Raw genomic sequence first — 21,490 nt, forward strand, 5'->3', positions numbered from 1 at the left:
AATCATTACTTCTTATCTCATTTCTCCTATAAATTTTTCTAGGCCCTATTTTTTTTTAAAATAAAAAACGGAGGGGCAACTCAACCCATAGTGTGTAGTTTGCAACACTTAAAAGTTAGAAGGTTACTAATTTTGTGCAGTAATACGACACACATGAATGCGTGATGAGCGAAGAAAGCATGAAAATGAGAAATATTTGGATTAACAGTTACGAGTGAACGACGGAAATGAGAGGAGTAATCCTACGTTAGAATCTACGAAAGCGAAATTTACGTAAGAGCCTGATTGATTTACACTAAAAGCATTACACATATATTTGTATTGTTTGGCTATGTACGTTCTTAACCAAATGCATATATATACATATTGTTTATAAATTATTAGCAACGATGAGAATTTATAAATCTACCGGCAGAAACCAAATTTCGATTAAAGTGGATTTTTAAAAAAATACTTGTCTGGCCTAAAGTTTTATAATAAATATAATGTACACATAATTCAGCTATGAGAAGTAAAGTTAGTCTTGTTTGTTAAAAGTTACTATTCAAAATAATCTTAAAATACGACCGTTTACGTACTTTTATTCACACTTAAATTTTCTTCTAATTTATTTGAATAAGTTGGACATCACACTGTAACTTCCACTTCACGCGGAAGCTAAGTACTACTGTTACTTACTTGAACATCTATCTTGTATACACTAGTTTACATTTTTTCTGTAGAAAATAAATAAATTCATGCAAGTTTTGGAATGTTACACATAGAAAATAAACTTTGTAAAAGCAATTATACATAACGGTTTACACGAGAATCATAATGTTTATAATTTCTGGCTAGAAGGGCAAAAGGAAAAGTGTACACCTAAGTGTTTCTGTGAATAAAACGTAACAAACCAAACAAGTTGTCCCCAATTTCGGCGTTTTTCGAAGATTCGTTTTCAACCATCCATGCCTCATGAGCGTCGCCATTTTATTTGTACCACGTGATACTTATTGACCAATGGTTATCGTGAACTCTCGGCGCTTGTTGTTTCCCATCCGCCATTACAGTCGCCATAGAAAGGTGAAAAGCTTAGTGAATGATCGTGTTAAACATCAAATTTTGTGTGTTTTTAGTTATAAAAGGCGTGTGGCTAGTGATTTAAACGAAATATAAGATGATGGAGACGCAATGACGCATCCAAACCATCAAACAAACGGTGCAAGTTTAGAAGATTGCCACACGAACTTCTTTGCTCTGGTAAGTTCTGATTCTAGTGTTTTTGTGGACTAACAATTTTAGTCAAATCACAGGTGCTGATTATAATGCATATATTCTGCGTAGAAATGTGTATTTGGATGTATAAATGTAAATTATTGATTAAAATTGTTTAATGTAAGGTTATTACATTCTAGGGATTATTGTGGAACAAAATCACTAGTGTCACGCTTCGACTATCCCGGTAGGAGAGTACGCAATTCGCACCTTTTTGGAGCATTGCCCTAATTTGTCATTTACGTCTAAAGATCAAAAATTTTATCAACAAATGTAGTTCAAAGTTGATGAAATGTTTATAGAATGCGTCTAACATGGGCATACTAATATGAAAGTGTAGAATTTTGGTTAAATCCAAGTGGAAAGCTTTACTTTTTTTTAGTAAATGCAGACCAGAACAGTTGAACGTTAAAGGTCATCCGCCTGTACACTCTTCACCTGCTATCTGTTTGACCGTAGTAGTATTGCATTAAGTAACTTGGCCTGTTTAATTTCAAACTGACAATTTCTTTATTATTCTGCGCTACTGTTGATGCCTGTAATTCTTTTTTCTTTATTATGTAATATTAATTACATGATTGAAAGTATGTTTTAGACAGGAGAAACGATCCAAAACATTGAAATTGAACGTTCCGTGCGTACGGTAATGTCCAAGGATGACAGTGTTGCCATGTAGCTTATAGCATGTGTGTAAATTACGACAAACTGTAACATTTAAAGTAGAGGCTGCGCTAATAGAAGCAGGAATAGGTTATAATGCTACTAAGAATGTAAATTTAAATTTAGTTTTTTTAAAAGGAATATACGCAAAGTACCTATGGAGAAAAGAAGTCTGAATAAAAGTAGATTATTGTGATTTTGTCATTTAAAATGGCATAATCTGCGAAGGAGTGATATCTGACACACCGCATAATGTTATGTTTTTTCCTCTAACAAATATTTATGCATTTTTAGCAGAACAAAACTTTTTACACAGCACACTACAATAATTTTGGGTCAATGTTCCGTTAAGGGGGTCCAGTAATTTCTTCCACACGAAATTTGCAATTTCTCCACTTCTTTCCATTGATTTTCGTTAGATTACATAATATAACGTTATATTAGGTTAGGTTAGTTGTGCACCACCTTAACGGAACAGGGACGTACAGAGTAATACATGTATTGCCAAATCTAAACTACCGGTATGTGCTGTAAGATTTAGAATAGGCTGGTAAATCACGAAAACATCATTCCACATATTCTTATTACTATTCGTGAGATTGGTCCGCTTGTTTTAAGAAATTCGCGATGGCTATTATCATGTTGCCAGTTGTATTTTGTTTAATTTTAAAAATACTGTCATCTATCATTAATTTGGGAGATTGTATAACAGTAACGCCAAGAGATTTGCATAATTCCAGTAGTGAGTTTGCATTAACTGTGTGGGGTTAACTTTACAATGCCAGCTTCACCTGATATACTTATTCAAAAACAATAAATTACATTCTATTAATTTTATGAAAATGTGTCAAAACTTCGCAGCTTTAAGCCAAACCGTTTTTTACCCTTACCCTACTTATCGGATCGCAGCTGGAGCGTGTATTGTAAAGTTTACCCACTTTGTGTTTGAAAATGGCGTTTTCAGAATACTGCTAACTAGCTAGCTCTGAAGCGTAGGGCAGAAGTACAATCGTGGATAGAAACTAATAGGATCTACTTCTTAAACAAATCATTATTTTTGGAAGTACATGTTGTTAAATCCTTGCGGAACATGGTCGCTTGCTCTGAGGGAAGAATGCGGATTGAAAGTGTTCGAGAACAATTGTTAGAGGCGAATATTCGAACCTGAGAGGAACGGAAATGGGGGAAACTTAATAACTGTATAATTTATATCGTTCACAAGCATTGTTAGGGTCATCAAGTTAGGATCTAAGTTGGGCAGGCCATGCAGACAAAATGAAAGAAAATTGGAACGCTTTCAATTTTAACTGTGAATCCAATCGGGATACGACCGTTAGGAAGACCTAGGCGCAGATGGGAGGACAGTATTAAGATAGATCTTGTAGAAATAGGAGTACAAAGTAGAAACTGAATCCAGTTTGATAAGGAGAAAAAATCAGTAAAGAGCTTTTGTGAGCGCGACATACAATCACCGGTCTCCATCGGGCATAGAGTGAGTGAACGAGTTATAGTGTTAAAAGAATAAAATGAAATATTTAAGATACGTTAAGATAAACTTCTAACAGAAATCTTCTACTGTACACAGTTATACTCTTAAACTAAAGAAAATACTTGATTAATGTTTGTATGGCCAAACGGGAGAACTTGAAATAATCACGAACACTATGATGTGGCCTGGGAAAGGAACTTCTTGTACCATGTAAATTGTCATGTGGATTATAGATGTGTTTAGGAGATCTTTTTATGTCGCTTTTCAGGGCCGTATTATGAAAATGACATTATGTTCAGTGATTGAATTTGTTGTTGCTTTGGTAAATTTTGGCCTTGTACTTGTAGCGGCCAGGCTAATTTAGATATAATATTCGTCTTTTACCTTGATTTCGCGTGACTCACTGGAATGTTAAAACTGTGAAACTTTATATCGGACACTCTTTCTGATTACCATGACCGATAATCATTTAATTTTGCAAAGTATACAGCTGTTTAATAAAGTCAGCCTGGCTTTGGATTGTCCCATATGGGAATGTGCGTTTGTGGGGAGCAATAATGTTAGATTAGTCTTACTCGCGTAGTTATTTCTTCGTTGTATTTACACAGAGGGGTGTGCTTTGTGAGAATGTTACACATGAGTCCATTAATTACTTTTTGGAGAGTTCACTAATTTCAGGAGAATTTAGTTTTGTTATAGTACATTTGGATGTGGTGTTACAATTGAATTACTTTTTATACCATGTCTCTTTCGCGTATTTAGAAATCCCTTTACTAGAGTTGTCACACTCGCTGGATCTCATTTTTGAATGATTTCAGGTAGGCTAGTTGCGAAGTTTCATGTTATACAACTGTCGGTTTCAGTCCTTTTTATGACTGTAATTGTTGTTGGTTATTCGTTCTTTGTTAGTTCACAGTTCAAAGTGATTACTTTCCACTGTTTAGTGATAATTGGTATCGTTCGTATTCATCACATAAGATCTACCAATTTATGACCAGATTTATGTAATTTTCTTTCGATTGACAGCTATTGCCGTAGTTTGTATCCAAGAATGTGTTGGTGTGGCAAAGTAATGGGTATCATAAAATTCTTAGTGGATGTTTAAGGATTTCTGAGTTTCACATTCCACGATTATGCAGCGAGGCTAGGGGATACTGTGATGATGATGGAATGACAAAAGTGGGAGGTATGGAAGAACCGCGAAAAAGCACACGCATCAGAGGTGAATGCTCTCTCACTGATGTACTGTGACCCTTTGTGATAGCCATAATTGTATTTGTACACCACATACTTTATAATTTCAACCGAGTACTTTAAAAGTGTAGGTACTGCACTGTACTATTGGATACATAGCTTAAAACTCACGGTCTTACATTGTATCCCTAACTTCCATTCTTGTTTAAGTCATTATCCTCCCAATATTTCTTTCTTTTTGGCGTCATTTTAAAGCGTAGACGTGATGCAAGCTGGAATCGATTTGATTATATTATTACATCACTTCAAAACATGTAAATAGAAATGTCGGCACCAAATGTTTCGAGGTCCAACTCTTTCCGTACTCAGAGCGCTGAAAGTATCAATTAAATGAATTTTATGTTTGAAACCACCTTTGTACAGTATTCACAGTAGATCGCTTCCTTCTTTATTCCTGTAATTAAACAGTCTTCCTGTTGAATTTGAACGTTAACAATATATATTCTTTTGAAATTAATTATGTATTTAAGTTTAATAGTCGCACTAATAGTTATAATTCTTTTTCCATTTTCTTTCCAAACTAACTGGTTATGAAGATCACTGTCACATCAGTGTTGATATTTTCTGTGAAAAAAAAAAAAAAAAAAAAAAAAACAATGTGTTCATTACCTCTTCCAAACCTCTATGTACATTATTTATATTTGAAAAAATGATAGTAATAAAATAAAGTGTGCTTAATTTATATTCATTTATAATTAATTTATTTATTGCATTGTTCTGGATCATCGATGAAACAATGTAATATATTAAACTACAACTATAGGTAAGCACCTTTTACTGTATTATTGTAACTTTTTAAAATGTAAATAATGTACAGAAGTTGTTTTGAGCAAGTAATGAAGTGTTTTTAACAAGCTTCAGAGGTGTCCGGAACATTTGGTGCCGATTTTTCTATTTACATGTTTTTAAGAAATATATTGTAATAATGTACTCAAAGAATAGATTCCGGCTAGCATCGCGTCTGCGCTTGCTGATTTCAGAGAAGATTGAAATATTGTGAGGATAATGACTTAAACAAGAATGGAATTTTAGAGTACAAGGTAAGAAGTTGAGCTTTTACTGTTTAATTAATTTTCAACTACTGTTTTCTGGGTAACTTTTATGTTAGCTACACAGTTATGGTGGTGATACATAATACACTGAATATACCTGCACCGGTGATATGGTCGTGTAATCCAACTCCCTTAATGTAGGAGGGAGGCGTATGCTATGAGAGTTTATTTTGCATATTTGCGTACCGAATGCATGGCCTGGTCGTAGTTCAGTGCCATGTTTATAGTAGGTGCTGGCTTTTGCAGCCTCGGTGGTAAAAGTGCAGTAGTATAAATGCTTATAGGCAAACTTGAAGAAGGAGAATGTGTAAAGGAACGTGAGAACCTACTGACATCACTTGTCCACTACAAATGGTTTGCGTATTAAACCTGGTATCCGAGCAAGCTAATGACGTTTCACACATTGTGCTTAATCACGATGTTCAAGATATAGATGTAACCATTTAACAGTCAGTGTATATGAAGATACAATCCTAATATAAAACTTTAGGGATGAGGTGAAACTCAGAATGGATGTCTCAGTTCGAACCCGATATCTCGATTGTGAAGCAAAAAAGTTAACATTCGCCTACCTTGGCTCGACTTGTAAAGAAACTTAGTGGCACAGTAGACGTGGTTGGTGCATTTGGAGGCTGTCATTTGCTGCGAAAACCTTCCTTTGCTTTGCACGGTGCATTAGTGGATTACATGAGTTCCTTTTGTCATGTGTGTGTAATTACTGATTTCCAAAGAAATTGACGGTAAAATGTGGACTTTCCTTAATCTATTAGTAGTATTTTGCAGAGTTCGAAAAACAATTGAGTAACATAAAAGGTTTTGGGCTATAAAATTATTTTAGTAGCATAGAAATCAGTATAATAAATTATACATAGTTCTGAAGGCAAATTAATTTGGTTGTTTGATATGCTGTAACAAAGTGGTTGTTAGTCGTGAAAAATGTAAAGGAGTTCCTGCGAATTTGTGGAAGCAGTTTAAAAAATGTTAGGTCATTGTCCTCTCCCTACTTTTAACAGGAGTGAATAATTAATGAAATTGAGAGGAGGAAGAAAAAAAAAACTGAACCTGAATCTCTCTAAACTTCCTGGCTTTTACACAGGTAAAACACCTATTCAAAGGTAAATGACTGTAGGTTTATTTGGTATACAGCTACAGGAGAAGTATATAGGAGAGTATGAATTACTTTTTTGTTTCGAAATTAGAAAAACTCAAATTTTTCAGAGGTTTTGCCCCACCTCCCTAGATCCGACACAGTGGTAAACATTTTTCTTCAATTTGAATATAGAAAACTATCTGCACAAAAATGCCAGGTTTTACAATTGTTTGAGTTTAAGATTTGGTTAGGATGTTCTGATGTTTTGCATAGCATTTCCCCTGTCACTTCTGACAATTGCCTTCATTTGTTCTCTAGGCAAAATAAACAAACCATATGTTGTACAGTGAACAGAAGTTCAATTTTTTAACATTCCTGTTTTAAGATACCAAAATATTGAAAGCATTTTTCTCCTGTAGATTTAGCACAGTTTTCACTCCAGAACTATTTCATTTTCGCAGACATCCACAAGACAAATAAGCATGTGATATTGTTCTTTCCTGTTTAGAGGGCGTGCGAAGCTCAAATCTTCCTTCGAGAGCATCATACATGCTTGGGTAACATAGTAATCTCAAGAGTAGTGCTTAAATGTAATTGTGTTGTATTATGTGTTATCAATCTATTAATATGCTACAATTGCAATAAAAGTGTCTCAGCTCCAACCTATAACTTTGACTTTCAAATCTCTCATTCACGGTTATATGTGATTTCACGTTCAACAGAGACAAATATTTCAAGTGCTCAACACAGTACTTTGAATAAATTACTTAAATACAACTTTTTCATAAAGTTCGTGTTTTAAAATTTTTGTTCAAAGCCTTTGTATTGTAATAAGCCTTCTCCAAAATCAATGCAAATGAACTGTGCTGTCATCTTTGGAGTTCTTTTAGACTATATGTTTGTGGCCAATCCTTTCGACAATGAGATCTGTCAAAGTACAGGCTCTAGAAAGATGACGTTTTCATTGATCGATTACAAATTTTGCGTAGATTGTGCAGTTTTAATTGAATATTTAAAAAAAAAAATGGCCATTATTATATTTTTACTGGTACACTGGGAATGTTGAAATAATAATAATAATAAAAAAACTAAAGCACCAATATCCTACGCATTATGCATTCCAACATCACATTATTGTATATAGGGGTTGTATATGTCTCAGGCGTTTGTTTCATGGCCAAATAATGAAAAAGGAAGAATAACAATTTATTCAGCCTGAGATGAATACTTTTGGAGTGTTTTGCCCAGTGAACACCATATATAACTGATATTATAATTAATGTATAGTGAAACCTCTCTAAAGCGGACAGCCGTGGGGAACCAAAAATTGTCCGCCTTAGAGAGGTTTCAATATTTTCTTACGTAAATTAGTGAATAAAATAATATTCAAAGTAATACGATATTATCTCAGCTGCTTGTGTTTTATCGATACGAAAATGTTCAGTTATCCTTCGCACAACACAGTTGTCTTTCTTTGAAGTATCAATCACTTCGATTTTTTTTTTTTTTTTTTTTTTTTAACGTTAGCGCTTTTTGTGGCATTGTAAAAGCTTACAACTGAATTCACCTTGTTGCATATTCAATGCAGAATCACTTAAGAAAAAAAAATATTTCTACAAATAAAGGCAGTGAAACATATGCGTACCCGCGGGCAAAAAATATCGAACTTGCCTTCTGCTTGGTCAGAGATTTCAGTGGGACAGTATAATTACGTGTCATCCCAAACGACGGGCAAGTGTCAATCACTTTTGTTTCTAAAACAGGCTGGGTAGGAGTGGAATGCAAGGAAAGTACATGGGAATATTGTTAAACAGAGACGCTTCATCTGGGTTGCTGAGCAGCCAGTTGAGGAAGCAAAATGTCGTCATAATGCTTCCTTGGTGACACACGTATGAATTACTGAAATATATATTTTTACTGTACTTTTCAACTTGTTTCTAGAGAAAGCGTCCGAAACACGGAGGTAAATAATACCTGTAAAATAGTGGAAAGATTGTCCGTGTTCGTATTACAGTGTCCCCTTTAGAGAGGTTTACCAGTATGTTTTTTCCTATTACAGTGTTCGGAGATTACAAAATATGTCCGTTACCGGAGGTGTCCGTTAGTAGAGGTTTTACTGTATATATAATGTTTTTGCTTATTAAATACTGCATGCAAGAAGATAGAAAACACTGGTCATACATGAATTAGAAACTCCAACCGGAAGTAGGCTCAAATCTTGCAAACAGTGGCCGATATTGAGAAAAAATAATCCAAAAATCTCCCCTTTATGATGCCCCTTGCCATTTTTTATCAACACGTCTTTCACTTGTGTCTGTAAAGGGACATGTATAAATGTTGTGAGGAATGAGAAGAAGATTTATGCTTATATGCGAATGATGCGCTGTGTAGAGAGCGCAGGTTCAGCTAGTATCTGATTTAAATTTCCCTATACATATACAACTTAAAGGTACATTTACTCTTTATTATTTATTTAATATATTAAATAAATATATATTTTTAAATTTCAAAATGCACCTTGTCTCTCGAGCATTAGCGTATACATATGGAAGTAACGCAAATTGAATTTATATCCTAAAACAAGCTTAAAATTTCCATTTTAAGAATACTATAGAAGTGTCTATAAGACATCTACAACTCGTTGACATTAGTATACAAGAAAGGAGACAGTGTCAATTACGACTTTCCTCTGGTGAAAGGATCTGTAGACTATGATTCCCAGTCCAAAGATTGTGGTGAACAAACTCATGTGGTTCTTTCTCTCTTTTAAGGGTGGGTTTCTATTATTCTCATTCTGTCAGAATATTCATTTGCAGAACTATTCGTATCTTTGTCTTACCGAAACCATATTCGTATCATAATCGAAGTAGTTCTGTTTCATTTGGAATGGTATAATGTACACCCTGTTTCAAAAAGAATATACGTATTACGAAGAATTATTTTGTCCAAGCTATCAATCGCTGCGCCTCGGCTCGGCTATTGGAGAAACGAATACATAGTCTGTTTTATATTAATAGCCGTTAGATGTCAGTTGTCTTGTCGGTTGGTTATGAAGCCGTACAAGTTATAGCTATTGCAAGCTTGCGTTTTGATAACAAACGCAAACGTGTGGCATTTTGTAACGAGATTCTGGATGCTATTGACAATGATAACACTTTTGCACAACGCATCGTGTTCAGTGATGAAGCGACTTTCCGTAGTAGTGGTCGGGTAAACAAACAAAATGTCCGAATTTGGGGCCTACAGGACCCACATGCAGTCATTGAACATTTACGAGATTCGCCCAAAGTCAATGTGTTTTTTACGATGTCCCGATCATCTGTTTATGGCCCATTTTTCTTTAATGGAAACACGGTTAACAGTCAGCAGTATCTCGCTTTGTTACAAAACTGGTTGTTTCCGAGGCTGCACGAAGACAACTTCATTTTTCAACAAGACGGGGCACCCCCTCACTGGAGTCGCCAAGTGCGTGAATATCTGAATGAAACTACCGAACCGTTGGATTGGTTGTCAAGGAGCTGGCGACTTAGCATGTCTCAGCTGGCCTCCACGGTCACCGGATTTGGCACCCTGCGACTTCTTCCTGTGGGGTTTCGTTAAAGACAACGTTTATGTACCACCATTCCCACAGAACCTGGAAGAGTTGAAGAACCGGATCCGTACTGTCATAACATCAGTGACGCAGGACATGCTTGCCCGAGTATGGAAGGAATTTGAGTATCGATGTGGTATTGTTCGTGTTGCTGATGGAGGACATATTGAACATCTATAATTTGAAATTGAGAGGCTCGTAAATATGTGTGTAAAATTCATATTCGTATGTTTTAAAGTTTAATAAATATGCATTCGAAATACGTATATTCTTTTTGAAACAGGGTGTATATTACAATTATTTAAAAGAAAAGGACCGTGTATGTATCGGTGTATGAAAATTTCTGTTCTGCGATAATCGCAGGAAGTCAGTGAACTTCCTTTATATTTTGATTGTGTGTATGTGTGTGTGTGTGATATAACAGTTTTTCTTCTTGCAATTTAAGTAATAGTGCATGGATTTGTACTGATCATCGATATATCGTCAACCGTTGTCACTGCTGCATTAAAAGCTTTTCTTGTGGAGTTCTTTCCCTCATTACTGTGAATTATTGTCTCTTGTTGTTCTTCAATTATCCACTTTTATGTACCAAGGGAGACTGATGATGTTGCGTGAACGAAGAAAGTTTGAAGAAACTGGGGAACCCCGATAAAACCGACGCATACGATGTTTGTACACCACAAGACCCACTTGGCGCGAAGTATGATTTTTTGTTTTCGTATCATCTGATACAAGAACTTTCCTAAGTTCGCTTGTAATCAGTACCGTCCTCTGGGTGGACCAGGCCTTGTGCTCGTAGCGCCGCACTTGAGGAGGAAAGTGTTAGGCTCTTCAGGGAATCTAAGAAGTTTCCTGTTGTTCTAATATTGGATTTTTGTATTCAAAGTATTTCGAAGTGATGAATTATATAATAGTCTAAAATACTTTACGACTGTATGTTTGTCATGGGAATCTGAGTTCTATCGTGGCTAATTGGTTAGCTTACGCGACTTTGGCGTGGAAGTCCCTGGTCCGTTTCCCTGTGGGAGTTCATGTGGTTTGGATCCCACGTTAAGCTGTAGTTCTACGTTTCATATAGCCTCGCTACTGACTCAGTCAGTAAATGGGATATCACTGTCATTGATATGAAAAAGTCAAAGTTGTCTCAAAATAATTTTTCACCGACTTCATTGGCTCTGTAAAACTGCTTTGCTTAGATTGTCTTTGTATCCATCGCGTTAAATGATTGTTTTGTATATTATTTCTTCCGTCTAGGCAGCTGTTATGCCAATATGAATTGATTTTTTTTTCTAGTTTAACGTTGCAGGGTTATACTCTTTAAGCTAAAAGAGGTGGATAATTAATAAATGTGAATGGTTGTGAAATTAGATTTTCCGTGCTCTCCCATCGGGAATCGAATCTACGACTACTTACATCAGAGGAACACGCGCCAGCCACTAGGTATGTCATGTCAAAGATTTTATTAGTATTTTTGTGATAATATACACCTGAGAAGTACTTTCCGATTTGTTGTCTTTACAAAAAGGGACATCAGATGTCCTTTGAAATTTTATCATGTTATAGATTGATACATTTAAAGATTTACTTAAAAGACGAACGGATTTTGTATTGCATCAGAGAAGTGCGTGAAGAAGGTATATACAGTATATTATGATTTGACGACAGGCAATTCTCACTTTTGGTAGCAACAAAATATTTGAGAGAAGAATTATTTTTTCCCAGAGATGTGACAAGTATGAACAATGATTAAGAAATGGCCTATGATGTTCATTCAAAACGTTATAATATATCATCTTATTACGTTGTATATGTGTCACGCATCTATTTTCACCCCGAGATCGTCCGTTTTCCATTGCAGTTTTGTTCTGCGCATTTGTTAATACATTGATAATTACTGAGTGAAAGATAAGAAACAATTGGATAAACAATGCAATTAACATTGTTGTACAAACATCAGGTGCAAAGTAATAGAATTGTTACAGTTTCTTCATTAGACAAATGAAATAAATTGTAGTGTAGAACACGCTGGAAGCCAGAGTGAGATCCAAATGGGCTAAGGCGATGCTGCTATCTAGTGACGGGAAACGCAACTGTTCCAATCAACAGCGTTGCCACATTGTTGTGGATAATCAGTGTGTCTCGATTCGCTGATCCTTGTTCGTGAAATCTACTTCAAGTATTTTTAACAGATATGAGCTGGGCATATGTTTGGGCAAATTCTTTGTAGTTTTTCACAAGTTTAATTTCCATCTCATTGTTTTTTAAAAAGAATGAGTGAGAATTGTATGATAAAGCGAGGAATTTATTCAGCGAAGAGAAACTTAACGCTCATGTATGTAAATTCGTTGAAGTGACCGTAAGAATGCTTGTCGTCTTCAGTAGCGTTGACCGCTCGCATTTGAGTGAGCGGTTTCCGTGTGTGAGAGAGATCGTATGTGTGCGTGTGTGTTGGTGTCGAGTCCCTTCGCAATGCCGATGAGCAGGGGCGGGGAGTGGGATGGCAGCTTGGAGGCTTTTACGGAATTTTGCGCACCATGTTTACTTGCACTGGTTTATTTTTCCACCGAATCTGTCGCTTAATGCTGAAAACCAACACAGCCACGAGAGTAATAATGTTACTAAACTAGTCACCGTAATAAGTTTTTAATAAGCAATAATTTGTGTGTATACTTTGTACTCAGATGAATAAGTATGTAACACGTTCAAATACGTAGGCCTATATATAGTGCTTTTCATATGTTAAGTAGGCGCATTTTCGGTGTTCATTTCCAGTGAGTCCCTGACATCAATGATGATCCGGTATTAAAGGGCTACCGAAGGAAAGTCATTGAGGGTGTAAATAGTTTAAATGCTTCTTTGTAGCATAATGGTCGTACCGCGCTCGCTTTCTGTACTCCTGTCCGCAAGTTCAAGATTTACTTAAATCGTATAGAATTAACCCCTTTTTGCAAGATTTTTTTCTTTTAGCGAAAAAAATAATCAGTATTGGAAATCCTCATATGGGAACTTGAAAAATGAATTAAAACTTGAATTTTAGATTTTTCTCTTAATTCTGACGAGAAATAAGTAAGTGTCATATATGACACACTTACAACTCACAAAGAACATGCTAAAATTCACCTAAATCTCTTATTCATACACGTCAATATCTCATACAGCTGACAAAACAGTCATTTGATGCCTTTGATAAATCACAAAAAAGCTAAAGTGGAAAAAGAGTATGTGCCATATATGGCACGGCATGCGGTAAGGGGTTAAGAATCTCGTAATCTCACTATTGTGTAAGTCAGTCAACGGAGACTGATCCAAAGCAATTATTTTCAAAGGACCTCTCAGACATTAAACGAATGCTGCGATTCACCATAACGCATTGTTTTTGTTTAAGGATGCAGTCTCATTGACAGCATCTGTGGATTGTGGCACTGTATCAAAATAGTATTACTTTGATTAGTACTAATGTTTTCTAAATTTAAAATAATTGTGAATTTCAACCCCATTTATGAAATAAACGTAGTCCCACGTAGCCTTCACAGTGGAAAGTTGGTTAAGCAGCATAGCTTGCAAATGTACGTAAAAAGAAAGAAAAAAAATACATGCCCAAGAATACAACATTTTATTGGTTTTATTTTTCTCTTACAGTTTTTTTTTTAAATATTAACATTGATTTAAAATACTTCAAATTTTATGTACTTTGGACATTCTATTAGTAAGAAATGAATGAAATTGTTTTAAAAATTTCACTTCAAACGCTTCCACACTTTAGACAGTTTTTGAATGCAAAGTTGGAAATTAAAATGTTTTAGAAATTCTCCCGTAATCTGTAGAAGGAGAATTTTTGATAACTCTTGAGACGCATGTCAACTTACGTTCAAACGGATCAAAACCTTTTTCCGCCCTTGTGAACCTGGCCCCCCCACCTCTCGGTACAAACGATTTCCGCATATCAATAAAAAGTACTTCGTTTGTACCGGTTTGTACCGCAAATATTTTTGTTTGTACTGTACTGCAGTATGAGAAATTAAGAAAACAAAGTGGGGGGGCCAAGTTCACGCAGCCCCCCCACATTGTCCTAGGATCGATTTATTTGTCTCATTTGAAAGATTTTCGTTTGTACCGGATTGTACCGTAGTTTGTTTCGTTTGTACCGTTCTGGATTATGAAAAATTAACGAAACAAAATGGGGGCCAAGATCAAACAGGACTCAAATCACGACTTAATACACCGGGTACCTATGATTTTTGTATGTCATACGAAAGTACTTGGTTAGTACAGGATTTTACCACAAAGAGTTTTATTTTAGCCGTAATAGATTATGAAAAATTAAGAAAACAAAATTGGGGGGCTGTGTGAACCTGGCCCCCCCACCACGTAGTACAAACGATTTAGTTGGCTCATTTGAAAGATTTTCGTTTGTACCGGATTGTACCGTAGTTTGTTTCGTTTGTACCGTTCTGGATTATGAAAAATTAACGAAACAAAATGGGGGCCCAGATCAAACAGGCCCCAAATCACGACTTAATACATCGGGTACCCATGATTTTTGTATGTCATATGAAAGTACTTGGCTAGTACAGGATTTTACCACAAAGAGTTTTATTTTAGCCGTAATAGATTATGAAAAATTAAGAAAACAAAATTGGGGGGCTGTGTGAACCTGGCCCCCCCACCACGTAGTACAAACGATTTAGTTGGCTCATTTGAAAGATTTTCGTTTGTACCGGATTGTACCGTAGTTTGTTTCGTTTGTACCGTTCTGGATTATGAAAAATTAACGAAACAAAACGGGGGCCCAGATCAAACAGGCCCCCAAATCACGACTTAATACATCGGGTACCCAACATTTTTGTATGTCATATGAAAGTACTTGGTTAGTACAGGATTGTACCACAAAGAGTTTTATTTTAGCCGTAATAGATTATGAAAAATTAACAAAACAAAATTGGGTGGCTGTGTGAACCTGGCCCCCCCACCACGTAGTACAAACGATTTAGTTGGCTCATTTGAAAGATTTTCGTTTGTACCGGATTGTACCGTAGTTTGTTTCGTTTGTACCGTTCTGGATTATGAAAAATTAACGAAACAAAATGGGGGCCCAGTCCAAACAGGCCCCCAAATCACGACTTAATATACCAGGTACCCATGATTTTTGTATGTCATATGAAAGTACTTGGTTAGTACAGGATTGTACCACAAAGAGTTTTATTTTAGCCGTAATAGATTATGAAAAATTAACAAAACAAAATTGGGTGGCTGTGTGAACCTGGCCCCCCCACCACGTAGTACAAACGATTTAGTTGGCTCATTTGAAAGATTTTCGTTTGTACCGGATTGTACCGTAGTTTGTTTCGTTTGTACCGTTCTGGATTATGAAAAATTAACGAAACAAAATGGGGGCCCAGATCAAACAGGCCCCCAAATCACGACTTAATATACCAGGTACCCATGATTTTTGTATGTCATATGAAAGTACTTGGTTAGTACAGGATTGTACCACAAAGAGTTTTATTTTAGCCATAATAGATTATGAAAAATTAACAAAACAAAATTGGGGGGCTGTGTGAACCTGGCCCCCCCACCACGTCGTACAAACGATTTAGTTGGCCCATTTGAAAGATTTTCGTTTGTACCGGATTGTACCGTAGTTTGTTTCGTTTGTACCGTCCTGGATTATGAAAAATTAACGATACAAAATTGAGGCTCAGATGAAACAGGCCCTCAAATCACGACTTAATACACCGGGTACACATGAGTTTTGTATGTCATATGAAAGTACTTTTTTAGTAGCGGATTGTAACACAATGAGTTTTAGTTTGATTTAGATTTAGGTTTGTGGGTTAAACTGGCCCGCACAACTTATTTTTCATTAAAATTCAAATCAAAACGGTATCAAATATTTTTACCCGATATGTTCAAATTTGTAACGCCAAAATTAAAGTTTGTACCTTCATCAATTTCGAAAAAGGTTGGATTTTTGATAACGGGTGGAGCAGAGCCTCACAACTATTTTTCTTTCCAATTCGCATCAAAATGACACCATAAATTGGTACCCCATACTTACCAATTTGTACCACCAAATTAGAACTTGTACTTCCACCAATTTCGAGAAATTTTAGTTTTGATGGCGGGTCAAACTGGATTGCACAACTTATTTTTCTTTCAAATTCGAATCATAACGGTATCAAAAAATTTGAATCATAACGGTACCCACTATGCGCCCATTTGTACCATGAAAATTAGAATTTGTACACACTACTTATTTCGACAAAATTGGGATGTAATGGATGATCAGTGGATCAGCATGACCACAACTGGCCTACACAACACATTTTTTTTTTAATTTGAATGAAAACTGTACTAAAACTTTGTAAACAATATGTACCAATTTGTACCTCCAAAACTATGATTTGCACCCTCACCAATTTCGCGAGAATTGAATTTTTAATGGCGAGTCAAGTAGGCTTGCACACTTTTTCTTCCCAATTCAAATCAAAACAGTACCAGAATTCTGTACCCAATGTGTACCAATTTGTAACACCAAAATTAGAATTTATATCCCAATAAATTTCGTGGAGCGTGGCAAGTCACGTCAGACAGAATTTTGTTGGCAGGTCAAACTTGCTCACACAACTTATTTTTCTTTCCAATTTTAAACAAATTTTTTCAAAAATTTGTACCCTATATGTTCATCTTTTTCAACAAAACTTAGAATTTCTAGCCCCATCAATTTCGAGGAACTTGAGGAACTTTCGAGGGACTTGAACTGGCGAGCACAAAAATTTTTGCTTCCCAATTCGAATCAAGACTGTACCAAAAACTTGTAGCCAATATGTAACAACTTGTATCACCAAAACTAGAATTTGTACAGCAACCAATTTCAAGAAATATGAATTAAATTGCAGGTCAAACTGGCCGGCCAACTTATTTTTGTTTCAAATTCGAATCAAAACCTCGCCAAAAATTTGAACAAAATATGTACCAATTGGTACTGCCGCAATTAGAATTTGTACCCCCACTAATTTCGAGAAATTATAATTTCTGGTGGCGGGTGAAACTGGCCCGTACAACTTTTTTTTTTTTTTTTTTTTTTTTTTTTGCAATTCGAATGAAAACGGTACCAATAATGTGTACTCGATATGTATCAATTTCTAGCTATAAAATTAGAATTTGTGCCCTCACCGATTTGGAGAAATTTGAATTTTCAATGCTGGAGCCAACTTAACGTCGAAACTTGGCTCGCGCAACACATTTGGTTTATGAATTCGGATTAAAATGTTACCAAAAGTTTGTGGCAAGTATGTACCAGTTTGTACTCTCAAATTTAGAATTTCCAACCTTACCAATTTCTAGAAATTTAAATTTTCATTGCAATCTTCCTGGGCATGGTAATCCTTTTTTTTTTTTTTTTTTTTTTGTATTCAATCAAAATAGTATTCGATTCGAACGAGAACGTGCAAACAAATTTCCCCGCAATTCATAAAAACGGAACGGAAATTTGCTTATGATTTGCATGAGCAAAATCATGTACGAATAAAGATTAGAAATTGTTATTCAACGAAGGGCAAATTTATCACCAAGTCAACTCTTCCAGGCCAAAGGCTTATTCAGAATTCATATGAATTTGTCCAAATTTTTTAGACAACTTGTAACAAAAAAATATTACATTGTACCTGCACCAATTCAATAAATCTGAAATGCGTACTCAAATATGCGTATCTATTTGATCTCAAGGTAAACCAGAGAAACGCATTTTTTTTAAAATTCGACATCACTACTTCGCAAATGAATTTGTTACTATTTCCATTAAACATTTTAACTCTGGAGTGTATTATTGATGGTAACTGAATTTGTAAAAATTTGTATAAGCAAAATTAGAACTTAGACTCTATTTTCGAAACGGAGATATGAGTGGATAGAGACGATTTCACAGAACTGATCCTCTGAATGAGTTCTATAATAAAAATTAATATTATCCATGATCACAAATGGTTGGAGAAAAAAATCACCCACTCATAAATATTTTGGAGTCCCCAACATATGTAGATGTTTGACTCTCTTTCCCCCAACCAAGTTGTTTTGTGATAATGCTTTCCTTTATTCTTTCTAACATTTGGTACACCGTAGAAAAATATTAAAATAATTTTGTCTTCGGTGTTTATAAATGGCGCAAACTAATATCTATTTGGCACAAATTTTTGGTAACATTTTGATTCGAATTAATAAAAGAAATGTGTTGGGCGAGCCAGGTTTCGACGTCAAGTTGGATCGAGCATTGAGAATTCAAATTTCTCAAAATTGGTAGTTGAGCAAATTCTAATTTTTGTGGTACAAATTGGTACATATTAGGTACATATTTTCGATACCATTTCGATCCGAATTGGAAAGAAAATAAGTTGTGGGGACCAGCTTGACGTTGCCACCAAAAATTCAAATTTCTCGAAATAACTGGGGATACAAATTTAATTTTGGTGGTACAAATTGGTACATATTGAGTACAAATTTTTGATACTGTACTGATTCGAATTGGAAAGATAAGAAAGTTATGCAGGCAGCTTGAACCGCAAACATAAATTCAAATTTCTCGATATTGGTGGAGGTACAAATTCTAATTTTGGTGGTATAAATTGGTACATATTGGGTACAAATATTTGGTCCACCATCAAGAATTCTAATTTCTCGAAATTAGTGAGAGTAGAAATCATAATTTTGTTGATACAAATTTCTACATATAGGGTACAAATTTTTGGTACCGTTTCGATTCGAACTAGAATGAAAAAAGCAGTGGAGGAGAAATTTTTCCTCCACAAAAATTCAAATTTCTCGAAATTAGTTGGAGTATAACTCTAATTGTCGTCGTACAAATTGGTACATATTAGGTACCAACATTTAGTGCCATTTTGATTCGAATTGGAAGGGAAAAGAGTTGTTCGGCTCTGCTTCACCCGTTATATATGAAAATTTCATTTTTGTCGAAATTAGTGAGGGTACAGATTATAATGTTGACGGTACAAATCGTTACATATAGGGTACAGATGTTTGGTACAGTTTTGATTCAAATTTTAAAGAAAAGTAAGTTGTGCGGATCAGTCTAACCCACATATCTAAATTCGTATTTCTCGAAATTGGTGGGGATATAAATTCTAATTTTGATACTGCAAATTCGTAAATATTGGCTACAATTTTTTGATACCGTGTTGATTCGAATTTGAAAGAAAAATAAGTTGCCCAAGCCAGCATGATCCTCCATCAAAAATTCAAACTTCTAGATATTGATGCGGATGCTAATTCTAATTTTAGTGGTATGAATTGGTACAGATCTGGTACAAATTTTTGGTCCCGTTTTGATTCGAATTGTAAAGAAAAATAAGTTATGAGGGTAACTTCGATCCGCCGTCTAAAATTCACAATTCTCGAAATTGGTGGGAGTACAAATCTAAATTTTGTAGTACAAATTGCGTACAAATTTTTGGTAACGCCTTGCTTGGAATCGGAAAGAAAAACAAGTTTTGCAGGCCAGCGTGACACATCAAAAATTTAAATTTGTAGAAATTGGTGGGAGTAAAAATTCTTACAAATTTTTTGATATTTTCATTCGAATTGAACAGAAAAATTTGTTAAGTGGGCCTGTTTGACTCACCATCAAAAATTAATATTTCTCGAAATTCATGGGGGATCAAATTGTAATTTTCGTAATAAAAAATTAGTACATATTGGTTACAAATTTTTGGTGCCGTTTCGATTCAAATTCGAAGGAAAAAGAGTTGTGCGGGCCAGTTTGATCCGCCAATAAAAATTCATGTTTGTCGAAATTGGTGGTAGTACAGATTATAATTTTGGTGCTACAAATTGGTATATATTGGGTACAAATTTTGGTAACGGTTTAGTTGGAATTGAGAAGAAAAATGACTTGTGCTGTCCAGATTGACTTCCCAACAAAAGTTCAATTTTCTCAAAAAATATTCGGGGTACAATTTTCAATTTTTGTGGTACAGATTGGTGCATATTGGGTACAAGTTTTGGTAGTTTTTTGCTTCGAATTGAAAAGGAAAATAAGTTCTCCAGCCCAGCCTGACGCGCCATTAAAAATTCAAATTCCTCGAAATTGATGGCGGTACAAATTCTAACTTTAATGCAATAAATTGATACATATTGGGTACAAATTTTTGGTGACGTTTTGATTCGAATTGGAAAGAAAACAAACATGTGCGGGCCAGGTTGACCTGCCATGACAAATTCAAATTTCTCGAAAGTCATATGTATCCTGTGCTTTAAAACTTGATTAGAAGTTTGCTTGAATTGGGACCCCAGTTTGTTTCGTTAATTTAACATAATCTACGGCGGGAAAAACGAAACGAACTACGGTACAATCCGGTACAAACGAAAATCTTTCAAATGATTCAACTAAATCGTTTGTTCAACATGGTGGTGGGCCAGGTTAACACAGACCCCCAATTTTGTTTCCTTAATTTATCATAACCTGTTACGGTTAAAGTAAAACTCTCTGCCGTAGAATCCTGTACTAGCCAAGTACTTTCATATGACATACAAAAATCATGGGTACCCGGTGTATTAAGTCGTGATTTGGGGGCCTGTTTGATCTGGGCCCCCATTTTGTTTCGTTAATTTTTCATAATCCAGAACGGTACAAACGAAACAAACTACGGTACAATCCGGTACAAACGAAAATCTTTCAAATGAGCCAACTAAATCGTTTGTACTACGTGGTGGGGGGGCAGGTTCACACAGCCACCCAATTTTGTTTTCTTAATTTTTCATAATCTATTACGGCTAAAATAAAACTCTTTGTGGTAAAATCCTGTACTAGCCAAGTACTTTCATATGACATACAAAAATGTTGGGTACCTGGTATATTAAGTCGTGATTTGGGGGCCTGTTTGATCTGGGCCCCCATTTTGTTTCGTTAATTTTTCATAATCCAGAACGGTACAAACGAAACAAACTACGGTACAATCCGGTACAAACGAAAATCTTTCAAATGAGCCAACTAAATCGTTTGTACGACGTGGTGGGGGGGCCAGGTTCACACAGCCCCCCAATTTTGTTTTCTTATTTTTTCATAATCTATTACGGCTAAAATAAAC

General features: G+C 35.4%; 2 protein-coding genes across 3 annotated transcripts in view; one reads left to right on the forward strand and one right to left on the reverse strand.

Annotated features, from left to right (window-relative positions):
- Nucleotides 1-1,049, reverse strand: part of mRpL50 (mitochondrial ribosomal protein L50) — a 39,105-nt gene extending 38,056 nt beyond the window's left edge. The window contains exon 1 of the mRNA XM_081771451.1: nucleotides 894-1,049. Within this exon, the coding sequence (XP_081627577.1) occupies nucleotides 894-968 (75 nt within the window). The 5' untranslated portion in view covers nucleotides 969-1,049. The remainder of the gene's footprint in view (nucleotides 1-893) is intronic.
- A 51-nt stretch (nucleotides 1,050-1,100) lies between these two features.
- Nucleotides 1,101-21,490, forward strand: part of skd (mediator complex subunit skuld) — a 259,399-nt gene continuing 239,009 nt past the window's right edge. For both annotated transcript variants that reach the window (XM_081771449.1, XM_081771450.1), the window contains exon 1: nucleotides 1,101-1,239. In XM_081771449.1, the coding sequence (XP_081627575.1) occupies nucleotides 1,171-1,239 (69 nt within the window). In that variant the 5' untranslated portion in view covers nucleotides 1,101-1,170. The remainder of the gene's footprint in view (nucleotides 1,240-21,490) is intronic.

Source organism: Thermobia domestica, chromosome 9, assembly GCF_964235325.1.
Source record: "Thermobia domestica chromosome 9, izTheDome1.hap1.1, whole genome shotgun sequence".
Classification (NCBI taxonomy): Eukaryota; Metazoa; Arthropoda; class Insecta; order Zygentoma; family Lepismatidae; genus Thermobia; species Thermobia domestica.